The following is a 13,468-nucleotide window of genomic DNA, read 5'->3' on the forward strand; positions in this document are numbered from 1 at the left end:
TGATCCTGTGTCTCTAATGCTTTCAGCCACAGCCCCTGAACAAGCATGCAGATCAGGTGCTCTGACTGAAGTCAGACTGTGATTCAGCCTCTACTGCAGCCAAAGAGATCAGCAGGACGGTCAGGCAACTGGGATTGTTTAAAAGGAAACATCTATATCCCTCTCAGTTTAGGTTCCCTTTAATGGCAGAGGCCTCAAATCTGGTCGTGTCAATCACTGGGAGATTGAGGTTTAAATTCTGAAAAGGGGGCGGGCTACAAACAGACAATCAGATTTGTTTAATTGTAATGGGAAAATGCAACTTATTGATGCCAAGGATACCAAAGCTCATAAATGTGGTCATTGAGTGACTGTATGCCAAGGTTAGAAAAAGTGGGCAGAGCCAACAACTACATTTTTTACATGGAAAAATATAAACTGCAGGCATTTAAAGGTGGCCACTAATGATCCAATCTTTTTCATCCAACCTTACCATTTCTATGTAATATAAGGGACTGCCTATAGTATCCATTCAATATATTCACTCAGTTTGCTCCTCTACTACAGAGATTTGATAAGATTGGATGAAAAAAATTGGATCGTTAGTGGCCACCGTTACACTGCTAAAGAGAACCAGAGATGAACGAAGTTTAAAAATGAAAAAAAGATTTTATACATACTTAGGGCTTCCTCCAGCTCCATAAGGTTGGATCGCTCCCACGCCGCCGTCCTCCGCTGCCTCCATCGCCGGTACCGGGTCCCGTCACTTCCGCCGGACGCGGCCAGTTTTCTGCATGCCCAGGGGCTCCCTCCAGCTCTTTACGCATGCGCCTGCGCAGTACGGAGGGAGCGCACTGCGCTTGCGTCGACTGGCTCGACGGGCCGAAATGACAGGACCCAGTACCGACGGACAGAGGCAGCGAAGAAAGGCAGCGTGGGAGCGATCCAGGCTTATGGGGCTGGAGGAAGCCCCAGGTATGTATAAATATGTTATTTTATTCGTCTCTGGTTCTCTGTGGGTTCATGCTTCCATCTGCTGAAAAGCTTTATGGAGAAAAAGATTTTATTTTTCAGCATGACCTGGCACCTGCTCACAGTGCCAAAACCACTGATAAATGGTTTACTGACCATGGTATTACTGTGCTCAATTGGCCTGCCAACTCTCCTGACCTGAACCCCATAGAGAATCTGTGGGATATTGTGAAGAGAAAGTTGAGAGACGCAAGACCCGACACTCTGGATGAGCTTAAGGCTGCTATCGAAGCATCCTGGGCCTTCATAACACCTGAGCAGTGCCACAGGCTGATTGCCTCCATGCCACGCCGCATTGAAGCAGTCATTTCTGCAAAAGGATTCTCGACCAAGTATTGAGTGCATAACTGAACATAATTATTTGAAGGTTGACTTTTTTTGTTTTAAAAACACTTTTCTGTTATTGGTCGGATGAAATATGCAAATTTTTTGAGATAGGAATTTTGGGTTTTCATGAGCTGTATGCCAAAATTATCAATATTAAAACAATAAAAGGCTTGAACGACTTCAGTTGTGTGTATTTAAATCTAAAATATATGAAAGTCTAATGTTTATCAGTACATTACAAAAAATAATGAACTTTATCACAATATGCAATTTTTTTGAGAAGATCCTGCATATATATATATATATATATATATATATATATATATATATATAATAGACTAAGTGCCTCAACCTTCAAACAAGAAGAAGAAGTACTTTGCATGAGAAAATTTATGCGTGCTCAAACGCCAAGTTTAAGGCCTCTTTTCCACGGTCTGTTGAGCTGTGTGCTCAGCAAGCAGTTACCAGGCAGCAGTGAGCAGATACCAGGCAGCAACAAGCAGTTACCAGGCAGCAGCAAGCAGTTACCAGGCAGCAGCGAGCAGATACCAGGCAGCAGCAAGCAGTTACCAGGCAGCAACAAGCAGTTACCAAGCAGCAGCGAGCAGTTACCAGGCAGCAGCAAGCAGTTACCAGGCAGCAGCAAGCAGTTACCAGGCAGCAGCAAGCAGTTACCAGGCAGCAGCAAGCAGTTACCAGGCAGCAGTGAGCAGTTACCAGGCAGCAGTGAGCAGTTGTGAGAGTTTGAGAGCCATTTCACTGCCTATTCACAGTCCATGGAAAAGAGGCCTTACCCTAGCAAGTCTGACATTGCAAATCTGGCCTAATTGGCTATTCATGAGGCAATGCTCATGCAAATGCATGCACAAACCAATACCACAAAGCAGTCACCCTGCTACATGCTACATTAGCACTATCCGGCTTAGTGCACACCAGAGCGGTTCGGCAGCGTTTTGCGATCCACTTGCGGCTGCGGATACGCTTGGGTAATGTATTTCAATGGGCTGGTGCACACCAGAGTGGGAGGCGTTTTGCTGAAACGCATACTCCCGAGGTGAGGTCACACCTGAGGAAGGGCTACGCCCGAAACGTTGTGTGCCTCTGTTGCTCTGATTTTTCAATACAGTGATTGAACAGCCTTCTGAGTGCGGTCTCTGTTTGTGTTTCTCTGCCATTGCTCTACACAGGAGTGGTGTACCTGTGAGAGACCAGCACCGGCATTCAGTTCCAGGAGCCCTGGACTGATACACGGGTGTGGAGGTGTGAATTTTCTACTACTCCCGAGGTGAGGCATTTTTTGGATTGCGGAGGCGTTTCTGCCTCCAATGTAAAGTATAGGAAAAACGCAAACCACTCTGAAAAACGGCAGTTCAGACCAGTTTTGCAGGCGTTTTTGTTACAGAAGCTGTTCAGTAACAGCTTTACTGTAACAATATATGAAATCTACTACACCAAAAACGCTTTACAAAACCGCAAAATGCTAGATGAAATGCTACAGAAAAATAAGAAAAAGCGTTTCAAAATCTGCTAGCATTTTGCGGATCTGCTAGCAGTTTTTGGTGTGCTCCAGGCCTCCAGGAGCGCCACGGGGAGGATTCCCAATGCCCCCTTTTTATACAACGGGGGCGAACGCATGGTCCCAGGATCTCTCACTGCCTGGAAACCACAGCGGCACCCCGGAGGGGGAGGCTGGGTGGCGTGGATGACCCCCCCCCAAGTGTGGCCAGCGCCGGGGAGAGCCGTCTGCACCCACCTCCCAATATTAAAAACAGGCACTTACCTTAACGTCCATTGCGTTCTGCTACATGCGCATTAATTTGGGGGCACCACATGAGAAAGGAGAGAAGCATGGGTCACCCCGAGCTTTAGAGCTCAGGGCTGGCTCACATACAGCACTCCAGAGGGGGGGGGGGGGGGGGGGAGGACAGGCGCACTCACTCCAGGGTTCACACCACCGGAGCAAGCCATCCACCACCTGCCTCCAAAGGATACAAACTGCACAAAATGCTTTCCATGAGAAAATTAATGCGCATGTAGCAGAACCCAATGGACGTTAAGGTAAGTGGCTGTTTTTAATATTAGGAGGTGGGTGCGGACGGCTCTCCCCAGCGCTGGCCACGCTTGGGGGGCGGCTGCGCCACCCAGCCTCCCACTCTGGGGTGCCGCTGTGGTTCCCAGGCAGCGAGAGAGCACTTTGCAGTATTGGTTTTTTGACCCTGCATAGTTTGGCATGCGAAAGCAAATGCATATTTGCATGAGCATTGCCTCATGAATAGCCAATTAGGCCGAATTTGCAAAGCCAGACTTGCTAGGGTTAAACTTGGTGTTTGAGCACGCATACATTTTCTCATGGAAAGCCTACTTCTTCTTGCTGCAAGGTTGAGGCACGTACTCTATTAGATAGATAGATGCGGCGTATGCTACGACGCGGGTTGGCTAGTATATATATATATATATATATATATATATATATGTGTGTGTATGTATGTATGTATGTTTATATGTATATATGTATATATATATATACTAGCTGGACACCCGGCATTGCCCGGGTATGTATTTGGCTAGTGTTGGCTCTGCCCACTTTTCCTAACCCTAACGCACAATTATGTATGTGAGCTTTGCGGTCTTTGGCATCAATAATTTGCAATAAAATAAAATTAATCTGATTGGATGTGGCTCCACCCCTTTTCTGAATTTGAACCCCAATCACCCAATGGCCAACTGTACCAGGTACAGGTGATTAACAGTGCAAGGATGGCAGCAATTAAATATTCCCCTTAAAAATCAATTGGTGGATTTTGATTGGCTTTTATAGACTCCACCCACCTTTCTGAATATTAATTCCAGTCACCCAGTGACCAACTGTGCAAAGTTTGAGAACCCTACCATTAACAGTGTAAGAATGGCTGCAGTTTACATTTGCGCAATGAAATTTGTATTTTTCTCCACCCACTTATTTCCTAACATTGTTCAGGTATGTATATGGCTGGTGTTGGCTCTGCCTACTATTTCTAACCCTAACACACAATTACTCAATAACCAAGTTTGTGAGCTTTGCGGTCTTTGGCATCAATAATTTGCATTGAGATTAAACAAATCTGATTGGCTGTTTGTGGCTCCACCCCTTTGTCTGAATTTGAACCCCAGTCACCCAATGACCAACTGTACCAGGTTTAGGGCTTGTGCCATTAACAGTGCAAGAATGGTAGCAATTACATATTCCCCTTGAAAATCAATACGTGAATTGTGTAGGCTCCACCCACTTCTCTGAATATTAATCCCAGTCAGCCAGTGACCAATTGTGCAAAGTTTGAGAACCCTACCATTAAAAGTGTAAGAATTGCTGCAGTTTACATTTTCTCAGTGAAATTTGCATTTGTCTCCGCCTACTGATGACCTGGCATTGCCCGATTATGTATTTTGCAGGTGCTGGCTGCGCCCACTTTTCCTAACCCTAACACACAATTAATCAATTACTCAATGACCAATTTTATGAGCTTTGCGGTCTTTGGCATCAATAACCTGCATTAAAATGAATCAAATCATATTGGCTGTTTGTGGCTCCACCCCCTTTTATACATTTAAACCCCAGTCACCCAATTATCAACTGTACCAGGTTTGAGGCTTGTGCCATTAACAGTGCAAGAATGGTAGCAATGAAATATTCCCCTGAAAAATCAATAGGTAATTTTTTATTGCCTTTTGTAGGCTCCACCCACTTTTCTGAATATTAACCCCAGTCACCCAGTAACCAACTGTGCAATGTTTGAGAACCCTACCATTAACAGTGTAAGAATGGCTGCTGTTTACATTTTCCCAGTAAAATTTGTATTTGTCTCCTCCCACTTATGACTCGGCGTTTCCCGCTTATGTATTTGGCTGGTGTTGGCTGGACCCACTTTTGTAACCCTAACGCACAATTAATCAATTACTCAATTACCAAGTTTGTGAGCTTTGCAGTGTTTGGCATCAATAGTTTGCATTGGAATGAAACAAATCTAATTGGCTGTTTGTGGCTCCACCCCCTTTCTGAAATTGAACCCTAGTCACCCAATGATCAACTGTACCAGGTTTGAGGCTTGTGCCATTAACAGTGCAAGAATGGCAGCAATGTAAATATTCCCCTTGAAAATCAATAGGTTAATTTTGATTGGCTTTTATAGACTCCACCCACCTTTCTGAATATTAATCCCAGCCACCCAGCCACCAACTGTGCAAAGTTTGAGAACCCTACCATTAACAGTGTAAGAATGGCTGCAGTTTACATTTTCCCAGTGAAATTTGTATTTGTCTCTGCCCCCTTTTTGGTTATGCGAATAAAAAGTATCCTATATTTTATTCCAGGTAATGTACTATGTGTGTGCCAAATTTCATTCAAATCCGTTTAGCCATTTTTGCGTGATCGAGTAACAAACATCCAAACATCTAAACAAACATCCAAACATCCGAACTTTCCCATTTATTATATTAGTAGGATATATATAAAATCGGATGTGTGTATGTGTGTATGTGCCGCGATCACTCAACCGGCTTGACCGATTTGTACGAAACTTGGTATGCAGATCCAGATTCAGAAAAGTGGGTGGAGCTTACAACAGCCAATCAAAATTCACCCATTGATTTTCAAGGGGAATATTGAAACTGCTGCCATTCTTACACTGTTTATGGCAGAGGCTTTAAACTTGCACCCGTCAGTCATTGGGTGACTGGGGTTCAAATTCACCAAAAGGGGCGGAGCCACAACCGACAATCAGATTTTCTTGCTGGATAAACTGCTTCCATTCACACATTTTTGATGCCAGGAACCGGAAAGCTCACAAACTTGGTCACTGAGTGACTGTGGGTCAAGGTTCCAAAAAGTGGGCGGAGCCAAAACCAAATTTCACTGATCAAATAGAAACCTGTCTCGATAAATGAATACTGCTGATCTGTGATAAAATCAGCCACTAAACGCTGGTGAGAGTGTGTATTATAATCAGACAGTTGAGTGCATTGCTGAAGACAGTGGAACTGTTATCATTTGAACTTTTTTCTGTGACTGTGGGGGTCCGAGCGCTGTGCAGACAATTGCATAGTCCTGCTGATCTCTTTGGCTGCAGTAGTGTCAGAATCACAACCCTGAAACAAGCATGCAGCTAATCCAGTCAGACTTCTTATCTGCATGCTTGTTCAGGGTCTATAGCTAAAAGCAGGGGCGTCTCACCCACCAGGCAAGTATAGGCGGTTGCCTGGGGCGCCATGAGGTGGTGAAGCGCCATGAGGTGGTGAGGCGCCATGAGGTGGTGAGGCGCATTCCCCCGCCTCTGCTACCGTGACCATGTTTTTTTTTTATATTATATTACCTCCCGACTCAGTCCCTGGTGCTCGGCATGCTACCATGTGCTCAGCAGTGCCTCCACCTCCACTTCTCCCCAGCCAATAGAGCAATCAATACTGCTCTTCTCTGCCAGGCTCCTTCTTTAAAGCCGTGCCCCTTCTTCTCAGTAGCCACACAGGTAAAGTGTTTACCTCATGTGGCCCAGCCTTTAACTCCGCCCCACGCCAGTCAAACCAGGAGCCAGCGGCCAGCCAGCTTATGCCCCCGACAGTGTCACTGGCTGCACACAGACACTGGAGCGAGACAGTCAGGGGACAGATGCAGTCACAGAGAGAAGAATGTGATGTGTCCGTGTTGGAGCCCTGCCCCCGCACAAGACAGCAACACAGCCCGGGAGAAGGGAAGTTTCTGCTCCAGAGTAGTGATGGGAATTCCGTCTCTTTTCAGAGAATCGGCTCTTCTGAATCGGCTCCCATTAAAGAGCCGGCTCTTACGGCTCTGAATTGGCTCTTCATTAAATATCACTAAACACCACTCAGAATCGGAGTAAAAGCCCCGCCCCCGTCTCCATGACAATTCCAGACTGCTTCTCTGACTGGGGCAATCCCTCCCTCTACTGCTCTGCTCCGCCCCATACACTCCTACAAGCTGCAAGAGAAGGACTACATCTCCCAACATGCCTCAGCGCCCTTTATTACAGACGAAAGCAGAGCTCTGAGGGGCGGCTGAGGCATCGGCTCTTTCAAAACTGAGAACCGTCTCTTGTCGTTCACAGCAAAGAGCCGGCTCTTAGAGCAGGCTCGTTCGCGAACGACCCATCACTACTCTAGAGATGATAAGCTGCATGCACAGGCAGAAGAGAAGGTATGCAGGCAGGCTGCTAAGAACACTTCCTGTCCTGTGTGCAGACACCCAGTACTGTTATAAATGCTAGAATGTGCCCTGCTCTTTTGATACTAGAGTTTTCTTTGAAAGCTGGTTAGGCTGTAGGCTGGTAAAGCTGTAAACCTGTGCTTTAGTGCTGTGCTGTCTCTCCCTCTCCCCTCTCTGTTCCTCTGCCCCCTATTCCATCTTATGCTGTCTCTACCCCTCTCTGTTCCTCTACCCCCCTCTTACATTTTATGCTGCCTCTCCCTCTCTACTCTTTCCCTCTGCTCGGATTACGTGTATTTTCTGGTGAAATGCTTCCGCATTACGATTATTTTCTGACAACGCTGCCCCATTACGATTATTTTCTGGTGAAACGCTGCTGCCCTATGATTCATTTCTGGTGAAATGCTGCTGCAATAAGTGTATTTTCTGGTGAAACGCTGCCACCTTACGAATATTTTCCGGTGAACTGCTGCTGCAATAAGTGTATTTTCTGGTGAAACACTGCCACATTACGATTATTTTCTGGTGAATTACGATTCTGAATTACGATAATTACTCTTATTTTCTGATGAAACACTGCCGCATTATGATTATTTTCTGGTGAAACGATGCTGCATTATGATTTTTTTCCTGAGGGGGAGGGGCTTGGGGGGGCGCAACAGGTTTTCTCGCCTGGAGTGACAAAATGACTAGAGGCACCCCTGGCTAAAAGTATTAGTGGCGGAGGATAAGCAGGACAGCCAGGCAACTGGTACTGTTTAAAAGGAAATATTCCTGAATCTTACAAAATTCCATTGAAAACAATGACTAGATTCTTCTTAATGGGTTTGGGGGGCAGGACGGGGAAATTGGGCATGGTAAGGACATGATGTGGGCAGAGCTACCTGCAATGTAACAGAGTTGCTTAAAGGCAGTGGACCCAGACCCAGCTCTCTCATGAAGCAGGGTGAAACATTTGCATCAGGCACAGAGATTTCAGGGGCAGCATGTTTGTACTGTGTACCTTCCTGAGGAGGAATGGAGTGGCTGAGGGAGAGCAGTATGTTTGTCACAGACTCACAGCTAGCCAGTGTGCTATTGTGTTGAGCTGCAGCATGTCATGTGAGAACATTAAATGAAGCAGAGTAAATTCTTGGGTGCTGTGTGATCATTCACAAAACCGGGAGGGGAGGGGGGGGGGGGCGTCCTCACAAGTTTGCCTCAGGCAGCAAAAAGTCTAGAACTGGCACTGCCCAGACCTCCGAACAAAACACAGTTAGGCAAGGTGACCCTTAAGGTAATTAGACAGCGTTCACCAAACACAAAGAAAAACAGCATCCCCCCCATGATGATGTGGTAGAATAGGAGATTCGCATCATGGATGTGCAGTCCACACAGGTACAACTGTGTTGCTTTTCTAAGGCTAGGTTAACATATTACATAATGTTTTTCTGGCGTTTTCAGCAGGTGCGTTTGCGTTAGGGTAATGCGTTTTTACTGTGTTTTTGGTGCGTTTGGCTTTTTTTTTTTTTTTTACGCAGAAGCGTTTTTCATGCGTATTGCATGCTTTGTATGTGTTTGCGGTTTGCTAATAGAAAACGTATATACGTTTTCTATGCGTTTTTTTAATTAAATATATGCAAATCATTAGGAAGAGAACAGGAAGAGGAAACACATCAGAGATCTTTACTTTTTAATGAAAAACGATGCGGAAAACGCATTAAAAATGCAACGCATATGCATTACCATAGACTTTAAGTATGTGCATTTTGGCAGCCAGCCTGCATATTATCATGCAACACTGCAAGCGTCTGCAGAACGCTTACTGTAAATTGCAGGTGGAACGCTGGTCCTTCTGAGTCCCATAGACTAACATTGCTGCATAAAACGCTGCATTTCCGGCTCCGCAAGCGTTTCTGCCATGTGTGCACCCGGCCTAAAAGACTGATGGCTCTGTCCTTTGTGGCCTGCTCAGCTTCTGCAGCAGTGTTGAGTCTGGCATCACACAGGCAGCACATTGGGGCGGGGTTACTACACCTGGATAGCTGGGACCTCTGGCTGTAATATACCATAAGGGGGCAGCTCTGTGGGTGGGCACAAGGCAGGAACTGCAGCAGTAGAAGAGAGCAGGATTGCCACACAGAGCCGGGACGTCCGTCGGCCAACGCAGGACGTTACCCAGGACAAATTTCTGCCTGGGACAGGATACCCTAAATCTGGAATCTTTTCCGGGTAATACAGGATTCCTGGTCACCGTAACTAAAAGATTTATTGTTTAACAAGACACTGTATGTATGCTGATATATTAATATTTAAACTAATCCATGTGTAGCTGTTCACTTATTTATTACTAGCTGATGGCCCAGCATTCCCCAGGTATGTATTTGGCTGGTGTTGGCTCCGCCCACTTTTCTAACCCTAACACACAATTACTCAATTGCTCAATGACCAAGTTTGTAAGCTTTGCAGTGTTTGACATCAATAATTTGCATTTAAATGAAAAAACTCTGATTGGCTCCGGCTCCACCCTCTTTTCTGAATTTGAACCCCAGTGACCCAATGATCAACTGTACCAAGTTTGAAACTTGTGTCCTTAACAGTGCAAGAATGGCAGCAATTTAATATTCCCCTTGAAAAGCAATAAATGAATTTGGATTGGCTTTTTTAGGCTCCACCCTCTTTTATGAATATTAATCCCAGTCACCCAGTGACCACATGTGCAAAGTTTGAGAACCCTGCCATTAACAGTGTAAGAATGGCTGCAGTTTACATTTTCCCTGTGAAATTTGTATTTGTCTCCGCCCACTGATGACCCGGCGTTGCCCGGGTATGTATTTGGCTGGTGTTGGCTGCGCCCACTTTTTCTAACCCTAACACTCAATTACTTAATTACTCAATGACCAAGTTTGTGAGCTTTGCGGCCTTTGGCATCCATAATTTGCATTGAAATTAAACAAATCTGATTGGCTGTTTGTAGCTCCACCCCCTTTTCTGAATTTGAACCCCAGTCACCCAGTGACCGACTGTACCAGGTTTGGGGCTTATGCCACTAACAGTACAAGAATGGCAGCAATGAACTATTCCCCTTCAAAATCAATAGGTGAATTTTAATTGACTTTTTCAGGCTCCACCCACTTTTCTGAATATTAATCCCAGTCACCCAGTGACCAAATGTGCAAAGTTTGAGAACCCTGCCATTAAGGCTGCTTTCACAGTGCGACGTTAAAGTCGCACGTTATAAAAAGTAATAACACAGACTAACGCACAGCAATACAAAGTATGTGCGACATTCACAGTGCTCACATTGCGTTGTGTGTAACGTGTAGCAATGTTTAGAAAGTGCTGCATGCTGTGCGTTATAAGCGTTATTAGCTGCAATGGACTGTTTGCACATGCTCCGTAATGATTTTTTTTTTTTTAAAGCGACACATGCGCCGTTTTCGTTCTATCAGTATGCAATGAAAACGGCGCACCAAGAGACCCATAACGCAGTTTAAAATAACGTCCAACTTCAAAACCAACATGCAGTGCATTAGGGGCACGTTGCCGCATCAAACGCAACGTCCCACTGTGAAAGAGGCCTAACAGTGTAAGAATGGCTGCTGTTTAAGTTTTTCAGTAAAATTTTTATTTGCCTCCGTCCACTTTTTGGTTATGGCCTGGGAAGAAAAAGTATTCTATATGTTATTCCAGGTAATGTACTATGTGTGTGCCAAATTTCATTCAAATCCGTTCAGCCATTTTTGCGTGACGTGTAACAAACATCCAAACATCCGAACTTTCCCATTTATAATATTAGTAGGATTGTGGGATGTAACATATATAAACACACAACCCTCCCAGTGTAACACTTACTCCAGTACATCAGGCCTCCACCAATAGCTGCAGTGATGACAAGAAAAACGATAACACCAGTGATCACACCTGCTGGTACAGCACTATCAGGTTCTGGGAGAGAAGCACACAGAAAACATGATATGTAATCATTCTATAATGAAGACAGGATATGATAATTTACAGATAATGCTGTTACTCTCGCACTGCATAACAGAATGGATGATTCCCAGATGGAGAAGATTATTATTATGTATTTATATAGCACTGACATCTTCTGCAGCACTTCACAGAGTACATAGTCATGTCACTGACTGTCCTCAGAGGAGCTCACAATCTAATCCTACCATAGTCATAGTCTAATGTCCTACCATATTATCATTATGTATCTATATAGCGCTGACATCTTCTGCAGCACTGTACAGAGTACATAGTCATGTCACTGACTGCCCCCAGAGGATCTCACAATCTAATCCTACCATAGTCATAGTCTAATGTCTTACCATATTATTATTATGTATTTATATAGCACTGACATCTTCTGCAGCACTTTACTGAGTACATAGTCATGTCACTGACTGTCCTCAGAGGAGCTCACAATCTAATCCTACCATAGTCATAGTGTAATGTCTTACCATATTATTATTATGTATTTATATAGCACTGACATCTCCTGCAGCACATTACAGAGTACATAGTCATGTCATTGACTGTCCTCAGAGGAGCTCACAATCTAAACCATAGTCATAGTGTAATGTCCTGTCATATTATTATTGTAAACAGGATAGAAGGTAGATAAGCTGGCACTCAATCTGGCTGTGACAGTTTCCCCTTGGTTGCTGCAGATGCAATGTGCAAACAGCCTGTAGATTTCTCTCTCTCTGGGGTCTCTGAGGAAGCGGGCTGTGAGTTTTCCCACGAACCGGCTGTTAGGCCATCTTCTACCCCCTTTGTCTATGCTGTCTGTATGTAACCCTTTGGAATAAAATTGCAAGCATATTGCTCTGGTGCACAGCGCTTTTCTTCTACTGCAACACAAATTATTATTATGTAATTATATAGCACTGACCTCTTCTGTAGCACTTTACAGAGCACATAGTCACGTCACTGACTGTCCTCCGAGGAGCTCACAATCTAATCCCTACAACAGTCATTGTGTATTGTCCAATGATGAATATTTAGGAGGCTTATCATGATGCGGAGGAGAAGCTATTAACATGAGATTAAATTTAGAATTAAATTTTTGCTCTAACACATTAAACGTAGCACATATAAATAGGGAATATGAAAATAATTATATTATGTCACAGAAAATTATGTTTATGTTTCTTTAAAGCTAATTGATAAAATTGCTGGTCTCAGGACACATCAGATTGTCTTGCAATTAAAGGATACCCGAAGTGGCATGTGACATGATGAGATAGACATGTGTATGTACAGTGCCTAGCACACAAATAACTATGCTGTGTTCCTTTGTTCGTTCTCTGCCTGAAAGAGTTAAAAATCAGGTATGTAAGTGGCTGACTCAGTCCTAACTCAGAAAGGAAGTGACTACAGTGTGACCATCACTGAACGTCCACCCAGCGGGAGGGTCTGGCGGACCCGTCGTTGGCGGAAGTAGTGCGTGTGTACGCACCTTAACACACGCCACACACCCACCAATCACTTGTACTCTCGCAATGAAAAAAAATTGTTCACGTGCAAAAATAAGGAAAAAAAGAGTAACTTTTGTGACAATAAAAGTTATCAGCTGGAATGACAGCTCATAAGGCTGCTCTTAGGAGAATACATCAGTTTTCCCTGTTGTGTCACAGTGTGCTGGTCAGAACAAATTCTTTGGACATCGGTGTCACTCTTGCTTTACAGGAAGACCACACAGTGTGCTTGTAAAAGAAATAGTGATCAATTGTTAAAAGTTTGTAAAAAGGAATGTAGCTTCCAATGTAGCAGACATTGATTCCAGTGCTGCTGTTATGAAAAGTGCTCTCCTGCTGTAAACATAAGAGCCCTTTTTATAACAGCAGCACAAGCTATAAGAATCAAAAACATCTGAATCAAATTTTGCTTTAATTTACCAAGTAAGACAAATTGTCGTACCTGGAATTAACTGTGGTTAACATGGCA

The 13,468-nt window shown here is 44.3% G+C and overlaps 1 protein-coding gene across 1 annotated transcript in view; it reads right to left on the bottom strand.

Annotated features, from left to right (window-relative positions):
* LOC137528737 (class I histocompatibility antigen, F10 alpha chain-like) overlaps nucleotides 1–13,468 on the bottom strand; it is a 95,665-nt gene that overhangs the window by 10,939 nt on the left and 71,258 nt on the right. Inside the window, exon 5 of the mRNA XM_068250262.1 lies at nucleotides 11,366–11,458. Coding sequence (XP_068106363.1) covers nucleotides 11,366–11,458 — 93 coding nt within the window. The remainder of the gene's footprint in view (nucleotides 1–11,365; nucleotides 11,459–13,468) is intronic.

Source organism: Hyperolius riggenbachi, chromosome 8 (assembly GCF_040937935.1).
Source record: "Hyperolius riggenbachi isolate aHypRig1 chromosome 8, aHypRig1.pri, whole genome shotgun sequence".
Lineage (NCBI taxonomy): Eukaryota > Metazoa > Chordata > Amphibia > Anura > Hyperoliidae > Hyperolius > Hyperolius riggenbachi.